We start from the raw sequence: 26,450 nt of genomic DNA on the forward strand, positions 1-26,450 counted from the left end.
GGAAGTTCAAATTTGGCCTGTAGAATACTTGGGGTAGTGCTAAGATTACTAATTTTATTGCCTACTCTTTCCTCTGGTGTTGAACGCAACTTGTCGCTTTTACCCCTCGCTCGTGCCCCTGCGCCATGACTGGCCTAGACTTATCTTAAATGCTTTAGCTAAATAATTATTTGAGAGGGTGAGAAATAGAGTAAAGAATGTTTCACCCATAAAGATAGGTTATAAAGTCAAATAGGATACAACTACGGTGTATACTAAATTACTCGGAAGAGCTTCGTCATTAATAATAATTAAACCACAAAATAACCACAAATCAATAACATGAAGTGAATTTATTTAGTGTAATATTTATGCCATAGTTTATATTAACGACATCGCCAGAATCGGGAGAAGAAATCAAATTAGATATTACATTTTAGAAGGCGTAATTTAACGCTGTATTTGGTTTGTACAGGCTGAGAAAAAACTGTTAAAAATAAAATTTTATTGTCTGGATGTGAATCAAATCTATAACCATTAAAATTGATATGTTTTTATATATTATAATAAATTTTATTTTTTATAGGACGGTAACGGACTCTCATTTAGGTATATATTAAATGAATATATTTTTCAATTAATATCTACTTAAGCAGTAAAAAAAGATAGCTTTACACTGTATTCCGCATACAGCAGGTAAAGCGGAAGGAACCTAATGTTAAGACAGTACATTACTTATTTCAATTGGGATCAGCATTTCCTGAGATCATTTAGCCAAAAAATTTCTTATCTTTATTATATTAGTAGGTATATCTAGCTACAACAGAGATTTTGAAACAACCTCAAAAATTGTATATACCTAGGTGTAATATATTATTTTTTCTTAATAATTTCTTATAAACAAATAACAAAAAACACCACCAAAATTAACATTTAGGTATTAAAAGTATTTTAGCATAAACTGTCACGCTGTATCCAAATGATGCGCACATTAAGCGAAGCCGTCCCGCCCGTCACGTCGCGTTACACGCGTCAGTCACACCGATCTGTATAATTGTGAGATAGTATCTTTGAATTATCTCCTTATGTATAGTTTTCTTGTATATTTTTAATGTTTTATTTTGTTTTGTGAAACTAGTGTTTAGCTGTGGAATTGTCTGTATAGTTAAATGGAAATAACTACGAATTGCAATTATATGACACGTTCTAAGTGCCCGAGGTAACTCTTGCAGGTACAGTGGGTTACAGTAAAATGATTAACGTAATGCCTATGGCCTATTAAAACCTTCCTCGACAAATATAAAAATAATTATACAATTCGAAACAGCAGTTCCTGAGATTAGAGCATTTACAAAGATTTTTTCTTTTAAGTTCTATTAAGAAAACTATCCATACGTATGGTTAAGTGTTTCGTCGTAATAGTTTAAGAACCTAATAATAAAGAACAGGTTTTACTAAATTATGTCTTTTAAACTATCCATGATATCTTATTTTACTAACGCAACTTACGCACAGATTAGTAGGTAAAAATCAATAATATTATCCTAAGAAATCTTTTAAGGTACCTATAGGTACCGGTAGTTAAATAACACCTACAAATATTTCTACCATTAAAGGCAAATTTACCAGCAGGCTGAATGGGCTGTAGCTTAGGGCGATGGATTTTAGGGGACGACAAATTTACGAAGCGAGTTTATTGGCTACCTTCTAGATATTAAAAAGAATCCCTTATCTTATCAGCTTTCGAATCTTTCAAATAGAAAGTAGTCCGCGTATTGCTGATGATTTTTTCTTCTTAGTTGTCATTTATAAATTCAAGGATATAGCAAATTTCTATAGTTTTCAGAATAATAAGTTGCCCTCTTCTCCTACATTGTCCTACTGGATTCTATCAATATTTTAAAAGTAAAAGCGCAATAACAAGACTAAAACTTAAAATGTAAAACTCTTCCACCATTATACAAAACTTCCGATACCAAACATTACGTTATTTTTAACGTTACTATTAATCAATTAATATAAAATTCGAATAATATTACAAAACCATTAGCGTACAACGTAAGTCCAATCTATCAATTATAAAATACATTTATCTGTCCGTACGTCCTATACGAGTACTCATATACGAGTATGTTTTACGTAACCCAGTGAGCCCGAGGCTTCTCGTTCTAATTGTGCCTGTAACAACCGACTGCGAAATAAAAAGTAATTACTTACTAGTTATATGGGTATGAACTTACTGCTTAATATGTTTGTGATTAAAGTTTATTTTTTCTATTTAAGGTTATGGTTTATGTAAATGTGGAGATAGAGAGTATAGTGTTATGTCACTCTGTCCTTTCTTTTTTAGGTATACGCTGTACCCCGTATTTAGAATAAAATATCCGAAAACTTTACAAGCCAAAACGTAGTACAAAATAGTTTAAAACTAAAAAAACATAGAAAAAACAAATTCAACATACATTTTTTATCTATCAAATAAAATGTTTGCACAAAAATTTTATTGATATTTTTTTAAATTTTTGTACATCGCGGAAATCCCAGTTTTGTAGATATTAAATCCTAACATATTGAAACTAGTAAAAGCCGACCTATCAAATACAATATAGCCTTTTTTTGCAAAAAAAATACTCTATAACTATTTATGAGAATTCAGCGGAAAGTGGAGAATGAGTAGTGGAAGTGTCTTAACGGGAACACAGTGAATCAACACTAAGGTTCCCTATGTCTACCCATTGCGGAATAACAAAAAACGTGGTAAAAATATTTATCTTTTCACGCAGTATCCCGCATACATTTATCAGAATATGTCGAGGGCCGTTCCCCATGTTAATTGGTTTAAAAATAATATTTTTTTAAGGTAGTTTATTACAAAAAACTTACCTTTATGAATCTGTGTAGATCGCCCGCCTTGATTCGGAAACAAGGAATACAGCGGGAACCTCGTGACACCTGTACGAAATGGTTTAAAAATTACTAGCTATATGTACTTAACGGAAGAAGAACATATTTGCACATTTAAAAAAAATCTTTATAATAGAATAAAAAAAATACTGCAAACATTTTGTATTAAATTGTAGTAGTTTTAATGAACATTGTAAAGATATTTATTTCTACAATTTTGTGAATTGTTTTACTAGGTTGGTCTCATTAGGTACCTACTAGGTAGCTTAGGTAAAATGTGAAACTCAAAGAAATATATTTTTATTTATTCTTATTAGAATTGTATATTATAGCTAAGTGCCTAATAGGTATAAGTTATGTTTCAATCAACATACCTTACCAAATAAGCGATCGAATACAATTGTAGTAAACTTATAAAACCTTAATAATAATAAACAAAAACTATTATCTTTATCCGCCATATCTGAAATCTGGTGAACTTGTGTCTACACTGACAGAACAACACGGCACTTTGTCTAACCAGATTGAAGAAATGACAAATTTACTTAGCTCGAACTGAAATCGAACCTACCATCATAGAGATAGAATCTCTACAAAAACTCTAAAAACACGATAATTTAATAATAATAAGGTAAAAACTAATAACATACCTTGTTGCAGGTCAGTGGGCGGGCGGGAGCGGGCGCCCCCCGCCGCCCCGCCCAGCATCGCCCCTCACACACCACCTCACCACCTGAGAACAATGAGAAAATTGTTTTTATTTATATTATAATTAACTGTTATTATAATTAATTGTTTTTATTTATATTCTATTATATTATAATTAATGGAGTTTTATATGAAGAAATTATATACTATTTATAGATGGGAGTAGATATATATATAGAATACCTACGACTCTAGTTACCAACTGCGCACAAAAGATACAAATGATGCTTAAATTTTATTAATTATTGCTTACACTTGCCCCTAAATTAATAATTAATTAATTGTAGGTACTAGTTCATATCTATATAAGGAACACTGTAAAAATAAAAACAGATCACCAAATAATTAAACTAGTGTTGTACCTACAGCTATTATGCTAAGTAATAACGTAATGCTTATCTATATATATAAAAGGACTTGTCCTCACTGACTGAGGTAAGACGCACGCACAGCCGTAACTGCTGATGGTAGAAATTTGAAATTTGGACAGATGTTTACTTTCGTAATCTGGACATCCACTAAGAAGGGATTTTGAAAAATTTTAACCCTAAAGGGGTGAAAAAGGGGTAGAAAGTTTGTATGGAAAAAAAATGAAATCAGCACCAATTTTTATAAAATTTGAAATTTAGATTTTTAAAAGTATTTAATTGAATACGTATTTCAACATTTCCTAGAATTCTCCCCCTAAGGGTGCAAATAAGGGGTTGAAACTTTGTATAGACTTTTTTTTAAATCGGCACCAATTTTTATAAAATTTGAAATTCAGACTCTTAAAAGTATTTAATTGAACACATGTTTCATGGTTTTCTAGAATTCTTCCCCTTAGGGTGTAAATAAGGGGTTGAAAGTTTGTATGGCAAAATCTTTAAAACGCCACCGATTAGTATAAAATTTGAAATTTAGACTCTTAAAAATATTTAATTGAACATGTGTTACATAGTTTTCTAAAATTCACCCCCTAAGGGTGCAAACAAGGGGTTGAAAGTTTGTATGGAAAAATCTTTAAATCTCCACCGATTTTTATAAAATTTGAAATTTAGACTCTTAAAAATATTTCATTGACCATATGTTTCGTGGTTTATAAGAATTCACTCTCAAATAAGCAAGCGAAGCTGCGCGCGTCCGCTAGTCGATACATATACATACGAGTATAGCGCAACTATGATGTTATCGATATTGCAATTCTATGATGACCCATATTGCCAGCGTCCATTTTATTATCGACAGTTACACGCCTATCCATCTAGTACCATCCATCACTTTAATATATTTGCAATAAACGTGTAATGTAATTTTATTTCTATTTTTTAACATCACGCTGTATCCCGCATGTAGTAATGTAGGCAGAGGAAACCCGTGAATCTAGTGTTAAGATTCTAAAAAATCGAATTCTGGAAGCATTGTGTGTTGAGTGGCGGAACTTAACGCTGCGCAATTTATAAGACCACAACATAGCTGCTTTCAGTTTAATATAGTAGATAATAAAACCATTTCTCCGATACATGCAAAGGCTTTTAAGTTTCGTATAGCGTCCGTATATGCCGTTATACTAGGTTAGGTTGAATTTAATTTTATGTGATGCTATTATGCTAATCTAAACTAGGTGATGAGCTAATAGAGACTAAATATCAATACGAAATTAAGAATAAAATCTAGTTGCACCAATAATAAACATCTAGAGTTAAAACACTCCGTTCTCCAGTTTTCCCTTATTTGAAGAGTAGTAGCGTGTTGAGTGGCGTAACTCAACACCGCGTTTTGCCTGGACATCAGAGCGACTTAATAAAAAAAATATTAATATAATATTTCATTTCCTCGTGTGGGGATAGAACCCACAACCAGTCGCGTTACAATCACACACTCGTGCCCGCGCACCACGACTCTCCTCCATCTAAGTATAGAACTATAGATAAATACATAGCATAGAGATTATTATATGACTGCAATCATCACGAAGTTACTGCCAGCTAATTGGCAGTTATAAATTCGATGCTAACCCTATTCCTTCGTTCTCTTCACAAAAAGAAGCTTTACATAACCAATATGGGTTCACGTGAACGAATTTGAACCTTATACTATCACTATAAACTTGACTATTGAACTTTTATTAGTACGTCAGAACAGACTGTAAAAAAAGACTGTTCGGTGTTCTATCGAAGTGTGAGATGTGGGAATAAATTAAGTTGACCCATTTCAAATTTTTTACAGGTAACTATGGAACCTTCTTGGAATTTTGGTGGATAGATTAAAATCGTCAAGGCATCGTTTTACTGTAGGTACCTACCTAATAGCTTTAATTTTTTTTCTTAATAATTAAATAAACCAATTAAATTTGATGTATTGTTGAATATTCTGCTTAAAAGCGATAAGAAAGGCAAAAGGCGGCGTTGAGTTAACATTAGGTTCCCTTTACTTTTGCTATACAAGGGAGATACAATGTGAAACTAAACAAAAGATCTCCAATTATGTATGATTGATAGTAAACAAGGTCTGTATACCTGTAAAAAATAAATCAAAATAGGTCAATCAATCTGTTTCTTCCTGTATCCTGCAGAGTAGGCAGATAGAGCCTACTGTTAAGACACTCCGTGCTCTCGTTTCCAACGATTTCTGAAAACTTTGCGTGTTTAGTGGCGGAACTCAACGCCGTGCCCTGCGTCTACACCAGAGCCCTTACCTAGCGGAACCTTATCCCTAGCGGAGTAGTCAGAGAGAACGGGGCGCCAAACGCTACGGTCTCTACGTAACCCTTTCGCCTCGTCCACTGTCATCAACCTCTTTAATACATACAGATTTTGTTATTATTAAATGAATATGTACATTTAAATAAATATTGCATACCCACTTGTGTTATTGTATTACGCTTATCGTCCTTCATATGTTCGCTAATTCCCTACAGTTATTCATTCATAAATACGAATATACATGTATAATAATTTATGCAATGAAACCAGTCCGACCGATAAAGCAAAATTTTAAGAATTAAATTCCTCTTAGGTCATTCACCATTTGTATTACATTGGTATTTTATTAATTAAAACATAATTACTATAATATATGTAAATTAACTGTTTAGCACACATAGCAACGCTAGGTTCCCTCTGCCTACCGAGGTTAAGATACTTCGTTCCCACATTTTCCGCCAAATTTTGGAGGGATTGCGTGTTAGTGCCAGAACTCACCGCCGCGCTTTGCTTCGACACCAGAATGAAGAAATGAATAAATTAAATATTTCATTTCCTCGAGTGGGAATCGAACACACACTTATGCCCTCGGGTCACGACTGGCCTCATTTAATAAGAAAAAAGGAAACTGACGTTAAGCCTTGCGTTTTCAGCTTGAGTGCAATTTAGGCATACGCGCAGTGCGTCGTAAAGCCTTATGGTCTATTCATCGTGTTCATTTGACGTTACGTGGGCAGTTGACTTACAGTTTATTGGTTGGAACCTAAATTTAGTTTGAAATATTACAATTTTCATGTATTTTTAGACGGTTTATGGAGTAAAAAGTGTGTAAAGTAAGATCTTGGGTTTTCGCGATTATTATACATTTTTAAAGACACTAAATGGACTACGAAACGTCGAGTTTCCAAAAATACTAAATATATACACGGTTAATCCTAAAGCTATCTTTTATTTAAGTTCTATTATCAATATTTTTCTCTAGCTCTTGCCTGCAGCTTCGCCCCCATGGTTAAATAGGAATAACTAAAAGTTTTGTGCGACAAATGAGAAATTATCTCTTAGTTCTCCTCTACATTCCCCAAGAAACAAAATTGATAAATTTCAGCGTTCTACGCCGCGTAATCTCAGTTGTGGCTAGGCTGTCGGGCAAAAATTACTTCGTTCTTTCGTCTTTAACTTAAGCCAGTTTCTAATGAAAATAATTCGAATCCGAACACGTTGCTAGGAGCGCCCCTCATCGCTAGGATCAAGAAACCCTAGTAAAAGAGGGACTTGTAGGTATTATAGAGTAAGTATAAGTGTATTATTTCTTTTGTAGACTTCATCCTCTTCTGTCTTCGAATAAAACCTCTACTTTGACCGTTTTTGGTAAAATCTCTATCTTTTAAAAAAATCCATATATAAAATACCACAAAACAAATGTCTAAAACAATTAGATAAAAGTCATACAAAAATCTATATTTATTAGGACATCCTTACACCATATAGCCAGTCGGCTTCGAAGCCGCAATTAAGTAATTGTATTTAATGAACAACTGAGCCAAAGTGTTAATTAAACTGTTAACATTAAGTACGCCACTGACAGAAATAGTATAATGTTTCATTTTCACCATGGCGATGGAATTGAGACATTTCTAACTAAAATTGTGGGTAGTTTCAATCAATCTTCTATAAGAACAAAATTACAGTCTTTTATAAGACACTCCGTTCCCCACATATCGCTGAATTTTCAATACATTACGTACTGAATGTCGGAACCGAACACCGCGCTTTGTCTTTTTACCAGGGCTAAAAAATAAAAATAATTAATTCCTTGAGTCAATCGAATCAAATGATTAATATAAATGAATCGAATTCACAACCGTCGCGCGTCGTATTTATAGCAAGAGATTTAAAATTTTCGAGGCATCGCGTGTTAAGTGGCGGAGCTCAACGACGCTCTTTGCCTAGACACCAAAGCCGAGAAATAAGAATAATCCATTCCTAGTTCGTTACTCATATGCGATTTTAACATTAACTTGTATATTGTATTATACAAGTATTTTATATAATAAATGTTCTATTGGGCACGCGTCGGCATTTCGTACGTTTATCTTCCCGGAACTGCACGATAGCAGCTATCAGAAGCAGGGTCAAGAGCCGTTACGTACACACATATTTTTATAAAATACCTCAAATTTTATTATGATTGTTGAAATTATTTTTTATTTGTCATGATTAGAAATACTTTCTCCTGTATGGAAAGTGTATTTGCCCACACACAATAGTTTTTTCAAAAAGTTTCATTTCCATCATTTTTCTTATAAATTTTTAGGGTTCCGTAGCCAGATGGCAAAAACAGAACCGTTATAATTTCGTCATGTTCGTCAGTTTATCCGTCCGTATGTCACATTTTTATGGTCAAAATTTGGAAAGTAGATGTACCTATGTTATAAACTGCTAAAAATAAACTTAATATTATTTTGACAGAGTGAGGAATGGTAAACTAATCGAGAGATTTTAGAACTTAATTAACTTTTCGTTATCAACCGATTAAAGTAATACTGAGAAGTTTGTCAAAATACAATAGTGAAAAGTGCATTTAAATCGGTTAATCTGTTTCTGATTAGCGTGCACAAACGCATAGACAACCAGACAAGAATTTAAAAAATCGTTGGTTTGTATTCTTTTACTTTTTAACTCATATATTTTCCATGCACATACAGAAAATGATCAGTTACAATTTTTTTATACGTAGGTATTTATTCAATATATCGTAGTTCGTAATAGTATCGTAATAATCTGCTTCTCATGCACGGTATTTACGCACTTCCTTTATGGTTAAAAAGTTCCTCGAGGCGAGTTCTTCAATTATTCTTACAGATGTTAATTTAAATAATGCTCGATAAATTAAAATACTTCACACACTTAGCTTTCATATGTTTTAAAGGAATTTCGAACTTATTAACTCTTTCATTAAATAAATATATAATGTATAAACATAATATAGTAGAGGCTAGCCGTGGTGCACAAACGTGAGACAAGCGCAACAAGCTCGTAGGTTCGATTCCCACTCGAGGAAATAAAATATTTAATATTTTCATTACTTCACTCTGGTAAAAAGACAAAGCTATGTGCAGGACAGGAGCTAAAAAAAGAAAATAATAAAAAAAAAACATATATGTGCATAATATATGCATAATCATAGCATGCTAAGCAGAAGGAAAGACATGTTAAAATATTTACTTATTTTCATGATTTTGCGTGTTGAATGGCGAAAATCGACCCCGCACTGTGGGCTTGATTCAACTAAAACTATAAATTGTAAATTTCACCTAAAGATATCATTATAAAAAATAGCAAAGCAAAAAGCAAATACTTATAAATATACAAATTTAATAACATTAAACTTAATCCCATACCATCTAAACATTAATTAAACTCCTTAATTTATTTGCACGGCGCGTGAACTATTACATGAGGATCTCGTATGTTTACTTTGATGTTGTTTTATTAAAACAAGTGAAGGTAGTCTCTACTCTAGGTACACCTATAGGTATAGAATACACAGGTAGTAGATATATAGTAGGTAGTAGTAGGCATAGCTAAGGGCGTTTGAACAAGACCACGCTAGCGTAACTCGTACTACGCACTTCACGTAAACAGGTAGGTACGGATAGAAGAATCATTTTTTTAAAGAAATATTATTATATTTTTTTAAATATTATTTTTTTATGATAGTTGTAGAGTATTATCTGTTTATGTGAATCAATGATTAATATTAAAAAAAACCATGTCCTAGATAATATTGACTTTAGAACGTTTATCAGCATCATCATCTTTACCCTGCAGAAAGATAAAGAACCATACATTACTATTTATATCTTTTACTTTCCGCCTTTCTTTTAATTAAGAGACACTTATAATATATGTAGGAGTATTGCACAAGTATTAATATTATTTATAAATATCAACTGTAAGAACGCTATATCAGCGCCCTAAATTTATTCGCTACAAATGCAATTGTGAAATTATTTTCCACTTTTGTTTTGTAGCGTATAATTAACCAAATTAAATATATAACAAATGAGTTGAATTCGCATTCCACAAATAACAGTAGAATAGGCAAAGGGAACCTAGTTGTCCTCCACCTTTCAGCCAATTTTCGAAACACTGCAACTCAGTAGGACGCGGAATGCAAAGCTTTTGTCCTAATATTGTCATTGTGGAAGTGAAAATAATTCGTTCCTTCCATGGAGAATCATGTCCACCACCATCGCGTTTACAGGAGACGCCACGCCATTATGATTTTATTTATTGAAAACATTCTTTTATTTTACAAACTTAGAACCCACTCTCAACACTAAGTAAAGCAATGCATCTTAACATAAGACAACCTCAAATGAAATGATGAACTTAAAATATTAACTCGACAGTAAGAAATAAGAGAGATAATGTAAAAATAAATTCCCCTGTTAATATATTCAATTAGTTGAAAGTGGGTGCGACAGATCCACAAATCACAACAATATTACCGTTTCCCGGACAGCTTTATGACGAGTGACGTGAATGCGCGAATATAACTTTAAAACTGAACGTAGGCTCGTATAATGGCTCGTAATTCAAATGGTAAATAATGCTGGGATACGCTATAAAGTTTAAATTCCTAGAAGTTATTTATTTTATTTTTTTTTATAATGAAGTTAAAAAATTCTAACTTAATTAGGTATACTAAAGAATTTTAGGAAGATAAATAACCAAACTGTTTCAGTTAACATCGTAAACACAACGATAAATGATTTAACATTTTCATTTTCTCGCTCTCCTAAAGAGCCTATTCCACGTAGACGTTGGATTTTGCCACTTAATATGCAATGCCTCAAGATTTCGGAGCCAGAAATTACTCTCTGCTTACCCGCTATATGCGGGATAAAACGTGAAGCTAAAAACACTCTCAAATTTAAACAAAAAAAAAATCGAGAACAAAATTTATCTTTAACTTCCCATACTAAATTGCTGACGCTACATAATTTCACTTCACTTTTTCACTAGGGCCGTACAAGTGGTGACATTCGGATAACATGGAAAGAGCAGTTCGCCTAATGCGTCGTTATATAAATTTTACTATCTTGAAAATAGAGTTCACATTGTACCTAGGACGTTATAGGTACGAGAGGATATATGCAAATGTTTTAATTTTAATACCAACGAAGATACTTGCGCCATATTTAAATAATATATTATACATTTTTAGTACTAGCGAGAGGCATAAATGTTATAATTACTTTGGTAAACTGTAATGTTATGTTTAAATATCCGACATAGCGCTGTGGAAGCTAAACTGTAAATGTGTGGTTGTGAGTTCGATTCTCATTCGACTCTCTCTCTCTCTCTCTCAATGAAACTTACAATTAAAATGCAACTTGGAATATACTTAAAATATAAAAAAAGCGTCGTTGTGTTGGTATAGTTAGCGCAATATGTGTTAAATTGCGAGGGGAGTATCACTATTATAAATAGTAAATTCTTTCTACCTACCCGGCTGTATTAGGTATAAGTATGATAAGTTTATAGATGTTGGAGGAATTCGAAGCTAAACAAAATTATAAATACCTAAACCTATATCTATAGGTTTACTTATCCCGTTCCCATACCCATAGTTTGACTGGAAGAAATCTAGAATAGAGATTCTTTTTTTTTATATTTACCTATTACTTTTACAAAATGCAATAAAGATACAAATAAAACAGCAAAATACTAGAAATTTTCTATCTAACCATACAAAAACTAAAATCAAATTCCAATTCGAACGGACTATCACCGACAAAGCATATAATAAATCATAATTCACAAACATAAAGTAAAAACAGAACTACATACCATACAAACCTACTAGGGACCCGTCACCCAAGCGGTGTTTATTTAGGTTCCCCCCTGCCGTACACAGATGTAATTATCTGCCTAGATTTATACCAGAGGGAAAGTGAACGCTGAGTGGATCGTAAGCGAATTAAAACGTATACTTTGTTAAAATGAGTAGTGAGTTTATAGATGTTGTTTTGACGTCGTCTGTTATATAATATTAACTATAGTTGTCTAAGGCATTCGTAGCGTAGCGATACGGTAGTGGGTTCGATTCTCACTTGTTATTAACGGTAGGTTGGTTGTTGTCGTATATAATAATTGTGTCAACTGACAGACGAACGCCACCTTCATGTTCCCGTGATCGCGCATATTGCAAAAGAAACGTCGGGTTTCCAAATGTACCTATATAGGTAATATTAAATATTACTTAAGTAATTATTTTTTTCATTTCAATCAGGAGTTTCATTTAAAATTTCAAAGTAAATATTTATATTTTTAAATTTAAGTAATAAATAAATATGCTTTAAAAATATTACATAATACCATTCACTTACAGGTTCATCTTTTAGCTTCCCTTTTAATGCCTCTTACTTGATATTTTTCCGCCCGACTTAAAAAACAATATACATTTTGTCTACCTGTAGGCTATAAATTTGATTAATTAAACGTAACTGAATATTACATAGGTACAACGTATATTTTATGAAAAAAAAAATGTTTTTATACCTACAATCATGCCAAACCTGATGCTTTAGCTGAGGCTTCGCCCTAGGCGGGCGAAGCCTCAGCCATTTGACCGCCCGCGGTCACATGTAGAGTAGAGTAGAGTTGACACACACATGACATTGATATTTTAAGATAACCATGACACGATTAGCATGGTGTACCTGATATAGCCTATAGCTTTTCTTTATAAATGATAGTTTTGAGATTAGCACATTCAACCAAACAAATCAAGTCAACTTTATAATATAAGTAGTAATAGTAGTACAGATACTAAAATCGTTCTTTGAGTAAATAAATTTGTCCTCTTTAGTGCTTTAGTAGTTTTGGTCAGTTAGAATAGAGTGTTTTAACACTAGATTTCCTCTGCCCACTCTTCTATACTGCGTGAAGTATAAAAAAATGTAGTTTTGTTTGATTTATCAACTGACAACGAATGTCATCACAGTCTACCAACACCTGTGACTGACGGGCTACTGCAAAATGTTCGAAACGTCAAAAATATACTCGACCGACTCGACCTTGAAAAGATTTAAAAATGTAGAGTAGGTATATTGTAGAACAGAGATAATTGTCATACAAAATAAAAAAATAAATAAATCAGGCATAGGGAACTTTCCGCCGAATTCTGGAGGCACTCTAGATCACATTTATATACAAATATATAACATAAATGGCTTTATAAAAAAATACGAGTATAAATCCAAATTAAAATATTATTTCCTCTAATATATAATTATTTTGTAAGGCACGTTAAAATCGCTTAACAAGCTCACCCACAATGACAAAGATGATAAAGATGAAAAAAATCTGATACAATATTTCATGGGACGAAGTTAATGTAGAAAATAAAGGAAGTGTTAGCAATAGGGACGGAAATTGTTTAAAATTATAGATATCGATAGAGTCAATTTAAAACATATAATTTATTTGTCATGTCAAAATAAATTTCAATTAAAGTTAAGTCACTGAAGTAATTATGTTATATTATGCAGGCCTGTGTAATATCGAAGTGACGTGATATAATATAGCCTATTTTAGATAAATGGATTATTTTATACAAAAATTATCAATCTTAGAATGCTTAAGCTTCTTAGTAATCGCTTCTGGAACATTCCTGCACTATCGTAGCGTCGGAAACACAAATGTGATGCATAAGATTTAAAAAAAAACATATCTCACGCTTTATTTAACAATGAGTAATTAATCAAAGCAACTTTTTTATTTCTTGTTTCACAATATCTTAACAAATATTATTCTTAGAGATTTAACGATGTTTGAAATTATTGATATAAAATTTATGTAAAATTATATTAAACCAAGTGCAAGGCAGCCTTCTAATAAATAAGACAAGTAAGTGGCCTTTTCAGTTATTCTGATTTATTGAAAAGTTCCCTTATTTTTAGTCTTACAATGTAATTATCTAATATAAGTAAATTGTATTCTTATAAGGAAAAATAATCTTATGCATAAAATAACAATAACAATTCCTAAAAAACACAAAGTATCACCAAAAACGACTATAACATTACAATAATATAAAACAAAAACATCGACATACCGCATACCGGCATCACTAGCGAGCGCTACCTGGGCGTTAGGTAGACGGTTCCGAGAACGAGCGCCACTCGATAACGATTGCAACTGAACACTTCTCATTTTACTACATTCTTCTATCTGGAGGCTCTGGTATGTCAACAATAGTTATAAGGCGTAGTGTTTGTATGGATAGTTCTGAATTAATTAAATATATGTATGTTTGGACGCTCCAATCTCAGGAACTGTTGCATCGTATAGAAACAATCTTTTCGTGTAATAGTTTAATTTACTAGTAACACTATAGGCTATACTCAACACACATTGTCTCCAGAATTCGGAAGAAAGTAGGAGTGTCTTAACACTAGGTTCCCTCTGCCTACCCTGCGGGATGCGATGTGCGGGATAGAGCGTGAAGCTCTAGGCTATGTTACATTATGTTAATCGTATTGATGTTACGTCAAAACCACAATATGACCTGCGGTCATTGCACCTTATGCTTATATTATAATGTATCGACGAGTATAATGTGTATACGAGTAGTTATTTCCATTTGACCACGCAAGCGAAATCGCAGGTGGGAGGTAGTACCTATGCCTACATAAGCAATTTAAACTGCTGAGACATAAAATCATAAAGGCGAAAACATTTAAATAAAATGCAACCTGTCATTTTTATGTCCACAGCGGTCTAGATTTAACATAACTAATAAACTAAATTTAATGAAATGTCATGTTATACATTTTTTGATTAAACAAGATAAGTTTTTCGCGACCATTTTGTCCCAATCAGATTGACTTCTTGAGCATTTCTTTGTATACTGCAAAATAAACATTTGAACAAGCAATCTTAGCATCCATGATTAGGAAAAATGTCTTTATGGTAGCGGCACAACGTCTCTGACCGTTAACTCGACGGTTGTGGGTTCTATTCCCACTAAGGTAACGCGTAAAATCTCGAAAACTATTTATTGTCTTTCAAAACTTTCTTTTACTAAGTAGGTATGTCAAAAAACACAAACCTAAAAATGTCTAAAGTGCATCTTTTATCATTTGGATGCATTGTTAAGATAGATGTAAATTATGCGAGTATTTTATCGGTGTATAACAAAATTTGAGTAAAATATATCATCCTGGGCTATGGTGCAGGAGCACAACATCTGATTGTAAACGCAACAGATGAGTTGTGAGTTCGATTCCAAGGGTGGCACGAATTATTTTTATTTGCTCTCTCTGGTACCAAGAATAAGGAACGAATAAGGTTCTCTTTTCTACAAACTTATAAACAACAAAGCTTGCTTTGGCAAAGCACCTAAGTCCTATCAAAGTTATTCATAGAAAAAAAACTTCCTATTTTGAAGCTTTACAACAAAACCTGCACGTTTGAGGAATAACAATCGTAGCAAAGTTCCTCGCTTCAAAACTACCGCTGCATAATAAAGTCCTTTTTTTGCTGTCTTTCATACAAAATGTGAATTCAAATTGTGATATTTACGTACCTATATGTCAATAACTTATAGGTATATCGTGGTATAGTTGAGGATAGCACGTGATGATTGTAGGTTCGATGTCCGGCGGATGTTAAAAAAATCGTTTAAAGCTTTGCATTGCATTGCATGGCATTTAGTTCTGCCATTCTATTACAGAAAGCAGAGAACGGAATGGCTTTATCGTAAGTTTATCTGCATATCTCGTCTAATATGGATGATATGAAGATAAAAATCTGTTATTTACTCCACTAATATTATATAAGTAAATGTGAAAGTATGTGAGGATGGATGGATGTTTATTTCACTTTCGCGTAAAAAAACTGAATGGATTTAGATAAAACTATACAATAAATTAGTTTATTAATCAGAATTTTTAGAGAATACCTCATAGGCTAAAATTTATGTAAAAATTTAGTGTAATTTGGCTATATAACAATAATTTTATGTGTGCGATGTGGGTGGGTTACCTACATGTGGGTTACCTACTAGCTTTTTTATGCAAAAACTCATAAAAATGGTTTACAAAGTTTCGTAAGCAAGTATAGCTAGTAGAAAAGCCTAGTTAAATTACGTACCTGTCAAACGTATCACAAGAACTGAATTACATGCGATCACGGAACACAACGCCGGGGGGCACGAATTGGACTGAGTAAGTAGGTAGTAGGTAGATCAAGGTACCTTTGTGAACGATTTACGTTTTGGGATTTGAAAGCCATTTATTTATATTTTGGTTTTATATTAGAGTTTAAAGCGCTAAATAAGGCTGTCGTGGCGTAGGGGCTCAAGATTGTAACGATGTAAGTTCGATGCCCATTCGAAGCAAAGTGTGACGTAGAGTTTCGTCACTTAACACGCAAAGCCACAAGAATTCGGCAGAATGGGGAACGGAATGTCTTAACACTAGCTTCTAAGGTTCCCTTTGCTTTCTCTGCTATATGTAGGTAATTTGAGTTTGAATTCACACACAATGCTTCATATTCCCTTGAATAGTAGGGAAAATAGTGTCCTAATTCTTAATTGTTTACCTTTTAATAAACAGTTAACTTTACAAATGAAGTGTACTGTAATATATATAAAACATAATCATTTACATAATCATTTATATAAGATAGCGGATAAGGCTTTAAAATATAGAATCAATGTTACACACTGTGTAATTTATAATTCTTAAGGAAATAAATGTCATGGGAAATTCTTGAACTATACACACTAAAGGTATTTTTAAAATACCGTTTATAAATATATTTTCTAGTTTAATACAGTTTTATAATCTCATATTTTAATGTAAATTTCCTTTTTCTGCAGACAAGTGAATAAGAAAATTAGGAATTCTGTATGACACCTTTTAAATATGGGAGGTAGCTTCAAATCAAATCTATTAATTAATATTTAATTTGAATACCAATATTAAATTACAAAATTTCCAAAAGCTTTTATAAAACAGGCGAAGATCTAACCTGAAAGACATATTAGATGTGGGAAATCTGTCTTGTTAGACTTTAGAGAATTTCATTTCCTTATAAGAAGACTAAGTAAGCTCGACGCAAAAAGTAAGTTCTTCATATATTATAGGTATGTATTCCATCAACATTCCGAGGCGACATTATAAGACATTTTTCGCATTTTATTATTTAATTAAAAGTAATTTTCTTTAGATTCTTGCATTTTTGAGATTTTAACTTAATATTTAAGTGGCAGTGATGGTAATCTAACGAAAGTGAGTTAATATATATCACTAACTTTAGTAACTGAGTTAAGTATAACGAACACAACTTATTTCCAATTTTTCAGTTGAATAAAAAAATCTTCATATTTTTTTACAAGAATGGCATAGTTTATATTAATCTATGTTTTAATTATAAAGCGGACGAGATTTTAAAGTGGAATGCACAGTGAATGCAAACACAGAAACTACTGGTCAGAATTAACAAAATCTGTTTGGGTTTTAGTGTAGGTATTTGATTAGTTTTTTTTTTGTTTTATAGTCGATCAAAGCTGATATCACGTCAATCGTTTAAACGCGACCCATTGTACCAGCGGTCAGAGTTGTCTGGAGCACTTGGAGCACCGGATGTGTCGTGTCATTTCCATTTGACCACGCTGGCGAAGCCGCAGGTTAAACTTAGTTTCATACATAAAGTACCTATTTGTTCGTAAATTATAGAACAAAATAAACAAAGATGCACGTTCTAATCGTTACAACCTATGCACCGGCCGTTATCGACGATAATACCAAGCTATTATAATACCAAGAAAATCGTTAATAAAACGCATCATAAATTATGTAATTGTGTGGAAAATACGTTTAATGCCTTATTTGGTATAAAGGCTAGTGGTATAACAACGTTTCTTAATTAGATTATATAGTGACCATAGTAGTGCTTTCGATCCTCATTTGAGATAATATATTTAAAATATTTTCCTTACCAAGCTCCGGTAGACAAAGCGCGGCCTTGAGTTTTGTTACTAAATAAGTAACGACTCAAAAATTGAGCGGAAAATGGAGAACAAAGCCTCTTGACACTAGGTTCCCGACAGCCGAGATCTTCAGAAAAATATTGTAAAGATCTCTTATACCTACCATTAATACTTCTAACGCAAACAAATAAACGCTAAATCTTATTACTCTCTATTCTTGGTCAGTCATTAGTTAGATAGTAGAAGACGTGATATTCGTAGGTTTCATTCTCACTCAAAACATTGAATTGTTTTCATATCTTCGCTCATGTAAAAAGACAAAAAGCAGCATTGAGTCCCGTCACTCTACACGCAATGTAATAAGAAAGAAAGAGAAAAAAGTAAGTCTCAACACAAGGTTCCCTCCGTCTATCCTAATAAAATAACACATAAACAAATAAATATTAAGGCAATAAAACAGTAATATAATATGAACACTTCGTGTTTATCACGAGTTGCCAAGGTCTTACTTGAAATCTCAGCAACTAATAGTTCCATAGGAATTTGTGTTGTGATTTTTTTGTGATTACCATATTAGCACGATTTTTTACAATTGAGTAGTGGGAAACTAGTGTTAAGACACTCCGTTTCCCACCAAGACATTGATTAGCGGAAATTGGAGCTGTGCATTTCTAATTAATATGTACCATAGGAAATGAAAATAATTTAAATATATATACCTAATTATTCCCTCGAATGGGAATTAAACACACAACCATAGCGTTAACAATTCATATCCATTTGCGATTTAACAATAAATATTTAAATGTATTATACCAAAAAAAGTAAAAACAAATAAAATCATCCAATAAAAAGCATAGCACACCGAATCACAATAAGTCTAATTTTAATTAAAGTAAACAAATTAAAAATGTTTATAGGATCAAAGTCGTTGAATAATAAACGAGCAAACTTTTAATCAAGTCACGTTTCTTAAAGAGAAGAGATACAGCAAAAAATTGGTATCGAGTTCCCCAGTTTTCTGCTCACAGATTCATAAATAATTTATGTATTATTGATGGTGGACCTCTATAGCATTGGTACCGTTGGGTAAGCTCGTGGGATAAGTAACGGTCTCGTTTGTAAAATACCTAAGCGTGCGGTTAAAAAATGTGTTTTTTGTAATCTCTCCCTATCCTGCATATAGAAGGATAGGGTGAGCATAGTGTTAAGACACTCAGTTTCGAGCTTTCCGCCCAATTTTGCAATGTCTTTTGAGTTGGAATCAAACCCACATCCGTCGCAATGCGGCAAAAACGTGAAACTAAAGCGGAGCTTCTAGAATATGTTTATTATGTTAGCATTTATACACATTGAAAGAATACATTCTCCATTCGTTTTCATTTTGCCATTTCAGAGACACCAATCTAAATTAATAATACATAAACAATCTAGTAAAACTAAAAAGATAATGAAAGACAAATTAGTTCAGAAAACACCTTAGGTATTTTAAGATAAAAAGTGAGTACGCAATAAAGTGCATACGAATCACCAATCCACCTGTCGTGGTCGGTCTCTTCGTTACTTTCGAACTTCTTTGATATAAAATGTAATAACTGCTTCTTGCCCGCCGTTCTTAGAAAACCAATAATGATTCAAGTTTTGAAGACCTAAGATGAAACTTATGATGTATTTTACACCTAATGTATATATTAAGTAGTAACTTACTTTTAGCTTATGTTATCTATAAATTTACTAAAGAGGCCTTCATGGCTCATTGGCCACAGTATGTGATTGTAAACGCGACCGTTGTGGGTTCAATGTCCACTCGAGGGAATGAATCTCGCTCTATGAAAAATAGAAATCTCGGCGTACAGTTTCACCACTCAACACACAATGCCTTCAAAAAATGCCGGTAAGCGGGTAATGGAGTGTCTTATCACTAGGTTCCGTCTACCTATCCTGCTATAGGTACGAGTAAGTGTGATATTGCGTAAAACTAAAAAATAAACTTTTAAAAACAACATTAAAAATGATTCGGAAGAATATAACTTTAGAATTTCAAAATAATATCCCAATTTCCCCATTAATTTAGGGCAAAAAAGCATAAAATTGTTTCGGAAACCCTACGAACGAACGAACTAACCAAAGTTGTCAAACGATTGCATTCTTATTGCACTTTAAATAAAACCAATACATTATTCTTTATACGTTTAAATCATGCAACATAGTACCAAAATGCCTAAAGTAGGCGAACTGAGCTTGAGTCATACTTATTTATTGAGGAAACGTGTCGTTTCTAATTGCATTGACTCAACCACTATGTATTAATCTATAGCTATACTTCTATACTAGTAGTAATGTTATAAAGTCAGTGTGTTTGTCTGGTTGAACGTGTTAATCTCAGAAACAACTGGTTTCAATAAAAAAAATATTTTCGTAATTATAGAAGAGAATGGTGGACGTCATTAGAAATATTTTCCCAGTTGTGAGTTGAGTGTTGAAACTCAACGACTGCTTTGTCTTCTTACCAGACAAAAAATATTAAATATTTCATTTTTATTTTCTATCATAGATAGGCCTCAAATTAAAACTATTTTAAATACTTACTTTCATCTAAAATGTATTAAAATCGTGGATGAAGTGGATGAAGACAGTCTCACTTTATGTTCATTTATAAAATTCAATATGTAAATAATTCACGCGTGGTTTTTTATAATCCAACACGTAGTAAGTAGCCATTAAAAGATAAACCGCGAGTTTTTCGATGAAACAATAATCCTCTGTCTATTAATTGGTGAATATTTTACCAGTTGAGGCCGTCGTGGCGCAGGGGCAAAACGTTGTCATTGTAAGGCGATGGCTGTGGGTTCGATTCCCCCTCGGGGAAATAAATTATGATTTATTAATATTTTTTATTTGTTCAGGCATCAAGGGAAGAGCCCTGCGTTGAGGATCGCCAGTCAAAATGCAATGCTTCGAAAAATTCGGCGGAAATTCGGAAAAGGAGTGTCTTAACACTAAATTTCTTCTGTCTACCTTGCTATATATGGTAAACAGCAAGAATCTGATTTTATATTTTAACGAAATAGTAAAAGAAACGATGTTGTTATCATTTTTTATTGTAAATTTTTTTTTAATAGGTAGATAGCGTGTTCTCCAACAAAATATAATATACAAACATAGCAATTATACGTATTTTCTATAACAATTTTTTTAAAAAATCGCCTAATAATATTAACCTATAACCTATTAGCAGCAATTTTTCCACACAAATATAATTCACTATAATTATTGTTACGGAACTTACTTAACTGACTTTGGACCTATGAAGCTATGACTCAAAACCGACATAGCTAATATGACTGACTCAATGAATGCGTAAAATGCAAATAAAAATGGTTGTTTCCTCGTTATTTTTCCACAGAAGCAATTTTCTAACCGACAGTAATTGTTTTCTGCGAAATGATAACACTGTGGCAAGATGTTTATTCAAATAGGTATGTGTTTTTCAAGAATATTTATTATGATTTCAAGCATAATTAGTAAAAAGAATATAATGTTAAGAACGAGAAAGACGTTGCTATAGAAATTTCGCCTCGCCGTTGAGGAATTAACCCTGGGCCTCTCAAACAGCCTCTAAACGGGTTGAATCCCACTATGTTCATATTTTTTCTAAAAAAATATAACTGCTTCCTATACGTCTGTAGTACCTACGTACTTAATCTAGAAAACTATAGTTAGTACTATAACAAATACATAGAAGCAAAGAAATTAAACTTGTAACATAAATTGAGAAAAGAAAAATTATTGCAACAAACAGACTAACGAAATTTCGTTTAACATAACACTTAGCCAAATTAGTTCTCAACTTTGTGTTTACAGATCCTGTATAGGTACTACTGATATATATTTATTTACACAACTAGTGACCCGCTCGCGCCTTCGCCTGCTGGAACTATATATTTATTTATTATATATTATCTGAATTACTTTCTTCATCTAAAAACATTATAATTTTAAAGACAATAACCATATATTGAAAACTAAAGTTTTTTATACCCAATTCAAAGAAATAGTTAATTTGTAGCAATTTATTCGAACATAATGAATTCCTTACCAAAAAGGTTTGTTACAGATATAGATATTCTCCACGATATTTACCTGAAAAAGAAAAAGAAATTAAATAATTTTTTACATTTATAAGGTTTTGTTTCACACAAAGGAAAGAAAAATAATTATTTAGAAAACGCATATAAATTTGAAGGTAGCGGTGCGGGTTCAAAAGTGCGGCAAAAGCGAAGCGAAAGAAATATATAGAAATATTCCAACATTTACATAAAATAGATAAAACAGTTAATTGACTACTCAATTTATATTTATTATCTATAGAATAGTAGATACGCCGTAGAAATAAACAATACAACGATAAATCATAATGATTTCAAATTTTGCTTCATATTTCGTTTTGGATAGAAGCTTGTGAACAACGTTTTCATTGAGATGAAAAAGAAAGCTTCAAAATGGTATAAAAAACAAAATTTTTCAGACAATACGCGGCGTTGTGTTCCGCCACTCAATATGAAATTCAACGGTGAAAAGTGGAGAACGGTCTTAACACCAAGTTCCTTCTGCCTACGACGCGAACCAATAAAAAAACCCGAATCAATGCAATCAAGGGCGCTTGAATAAAATGGTCACACTTAATCTTCCTTCATTCAATCCAAAACGAAGTAATTACAGAAAACGTCATACAAAAAATCAATAAAGATTTCTTAACTTTTTACTTTTGTTTCGTCTATAGCGGAAGTTTGGTATTATGAGAGAACCTTCACGGTAGTGTTAGCAAGATGTACTAGTGGCAAGACAGGTAGGACATTATGCTCACCATCTACAGGATTCACGAGACATTTGGTGTTGAATGGGTAGAACACAAGCACAACGACAACGACAATAACAACACTTTGCCTTGAAAAATAATAATAAAAATAAATAATCCATACCGCCGATCGGGAATTGTACCCAGAACCACCGCCTTTATTCACCACGACACTCATTAAAAGACTAAATCTACAAAATCACGTTTGCTCTAAGACAATAAAGGGAATATTGGAGTTCGATCGTTAAAAGGATAAAAAAGTGAAATCTCAGGATAAAGCGACGTATACACACTGTATAGCTAGCTACAGTTCCCCTCCACTGGGAGCATTTGACCGATGAGTAATGTTACGACGTCCCGCCGACTGGTGTGTGGTACAATTCATAAGTTAACTTGTTTTTGTAAGACTTGTGAATTTCATGTGCAATAATAAAGAAGATAAAAATATTGCGTAAAATTTCTTCACACACAAATGTACTATAAAGTATATAACGTCCATAGCATCTCTGCTAATTTTGCAAGAGAGATAATAAATTCAGATAAAAATGAACGTTAAAATAAAGCTTTTGTCTGTCTGTCTAAATTCATCTTCCGAAATGCATAATTGCAATCGATTGTCGTAATTCCAATTCATTAGAACAAATAAATATAATTACACCAAAAATATGCATAGATAGATTCTGCACTTACTAATCGAATCGAAAGTCATATTTCGAGTGTTGTTCATTGTATCAACTTTATAGAACCCTAAAAAGTACAAATATACATTTATAGCATTTTACGAACGAGAACTTTCAATCAATTCAATTCAAATAAGAAATATTTAATATTTTCATTTCTTCGCTCTGCTAAAAAGCAAAGCGCAGTGTTGAGTTCCGGCACTTAACACGCACGGAAAGTGGGTAACGGAGTGACTTAACACTAGGTTTCCTCTGTCCTTCTAATTCTGTATTTCTTTGGCTTCACGCTGTAGCGTGAAGCCAAAGAAATACAGATAAAAAAATGACCATTATTCCTATCACTCACACCACACAGTCAGTAGTGAGAAAACTGTAGCAACGATTGCGGCGCTTAAGACGGTGCGTGAAATAAAGTGGGCCATGCGTCATGTCCAACTTACTTACTACTTAACTTTTAGGTAGTCTACAGATAGCAACACGGTGATCATTATAAACGAGTTTTTAAAAAATGTATCAGAAATACATACATTTTCATACATGAAAGTAGATTCGTGGCATATTTAGAACTTATATTATTTGACATTGATTGGTAAATAAAATCTAATTGGAAAGGATGTGGATTCGATTCCCATTCGAGGAACACTCAACATGCAATGCCTTCAGAATTCGGCGGAAAATGTGGAACGGGGTGTCGTAGCAGTTCTCTCTGACTAAAACTAGATAAACTTTGTTATAAAATCTCAGAAACTGAATAAATCAGTAGAGTCGAAGCTTGCCAGTTATACGTAGTTTAGGTTATAATACAATAAAATGATATAAACGAGCTAGTCTAATGAAAGACTAGCCAGCCAGGACCTGATTAGACGGTCTTCTCAGAGATTACTAGTAAACTACTCCAGTTTAGGTTCATATAATTTCTATTATTGTTTAACAGTCTAATTAGACAAAATGTCGCACAGTTTCTCTACCGCACAAAGTTTATTATATGAATAAAAGTGAAAATCATATTAGCTACATGTATACTTCTATACTAATATAATAAAGCGGAAGAGTTTGTTTGTTTGTTTGTTTGAACGCTAAGATCTCTGGATCTACTGGATCGATTTACTTTGTTTTTGTTTTGTATGAAAGCTGCATTTTTCAGAAGTGCTATAGGCTATATAACATTACATTACACATATATACTAATAAATTAAAATACTTTCTAATTTGACATGCAATTTATTCTGCCATGTTAATAAAAACCGTCGTCGCTACGCGACCGCGTTCGTTACCGCGACATTTTGATATTCATCCTTATGAAAATAAATATAATAGTCACTTTTAGCATTTCATCTAGATTGAAATTATATTTCTATAGAAATTATATTCTTATATTTCAAGCAGGCGTAGCCGCGTCCGGGTCCGCTAGTGTATAATATGTAGTGAGATATTAGCGCGAAAAGCAAATGATCCGTGAAGACATAAAACAGTAGTAAATACCAAGTTACAATTGAATTAATGTAGTTTTCCAATAAACTGATAGAGGAGAGATTCTAAGAAGCAAAAGGGTATTCAACACATCTATTTATTCAATTATGATAAACAATTAAATAGATAAAACAGCTTTACGCTCCCCATTGCGAGATAGAGGGAACCTAGTGCTAAAACACTATAAGTCTCCATTTTCCGGCAAATTTTCACAACACGTGAGCGCTTCGTCTACCAGAGCGGAAAAATGAAAGAAAAAAAAGTCGCGTTTACAGACGACGCTATCCCATTAAGCTACGACGACTGCTTAAAAACGATAAAGTACATAAGTACAGTATATGAAATAAAAAAAGTTATCATTAGGTAATTTGTATAATTATTTAGGATATCATTTAAATAAGTGTTGGCCAAAGGTCTAATTGAGCTTTGAAACCTTGCCAAGGCTAAAGATATCTATAGTTACAACTTTCGTTATTCCAGGTTTCTTTGCAGAATTTTTGTTATAGAGCCGATCAAACACAAACGTACACAAACGTAAACAAAAACGATCACAATTCTTATTCGAACCCACACCCTTCCAATCCTATAAACCAAGCACTAGACATCCACATCTACGACATACACACGCATTAACAATTACGTACGCGGTATGGTGTCATTTGTTTTTACACGCGGCGCCGCTGGCGTATAGAAAGGAGTACCTACTGTTGAGAAATAGAACAAAACAACTGATGCTCAGCTCAGATTTAACCGATTTGTGGACTAAGAGAGTTCGATTATTTTGGTTTTTTATGTGTGTCTTTTATATTAAAAATGAAGAATGGATTGAATGAAACTTTCATTGTTATTAATTAATTAATATAACAATTAATTATTAAGTACTTAATAAATATAATATTAATAAAAAGCTGCTAACTTAGGTACTTACATAAATCTAGTAAGTAAGCACCTACTAAGATATAAAGAATACATAACGTATTTGACTTATTTTAAAGGCATGATATAAAAGTCTATACAACTTCAACAGTCGTAAACTATTTTACTTAAAAATACAACATTTTTATAACTTGAATTATGGCCGACATTAAGTTGGCTCGAACACTTTAATCATGATACCTAAAAAGGAATAAAATATTTTAAGTGTAGTTATAATAAGA

At 32.6% G+C, this 26,450-nt stretch overlaps 1 protein-coding gene across 1 annotated transcript in view; it reads right to left on the bottom strand.

Annotated features, from left to right (window-relative positions):
* Nucleotides 1–26,450, bottom strand: part of wge (BAH domain and coiled-coil containing protein winged eye) — a 108,932-nt gene that overhangs the window by 40,434 nt on the left and 42,048 nt on the right. The window contains exons 2-3 of the mRNA XM_085197902.1: nucleotides 3,534–3,616; nucleotides 2,863–2,931 (exon numbers count right to left, since the gene is read on the bottom strand). Coding sequence (XP_085054028.1) covers nucleotides 2,863–2,931; nucleotides 3,534–3,591 — 127 coding nt within the window. The 5' untranslated portion in view covers nucleotides 3,592–3,616. The remainder of the gene's footprint in view (nucleotides 1–2,862; nucleotides 2,932–3,533; nucleotides 3,617–26,450) is intronic.

This window comes from Heliconius melpomene, chromosome 15 (assembly GCF_056956725.1).
Source record: "Heliconius melpomene rosina isolate 202511_hmr_F chromosome 15, ASM5695672v1, whole genome shotgun sequence".
Lineage (NCBI taxonomy): Eukaryota > Metazoa > Arthropoda > Insecta > Lepidoptera > Nymphalidae > Heliconius > Heliconius melpomene.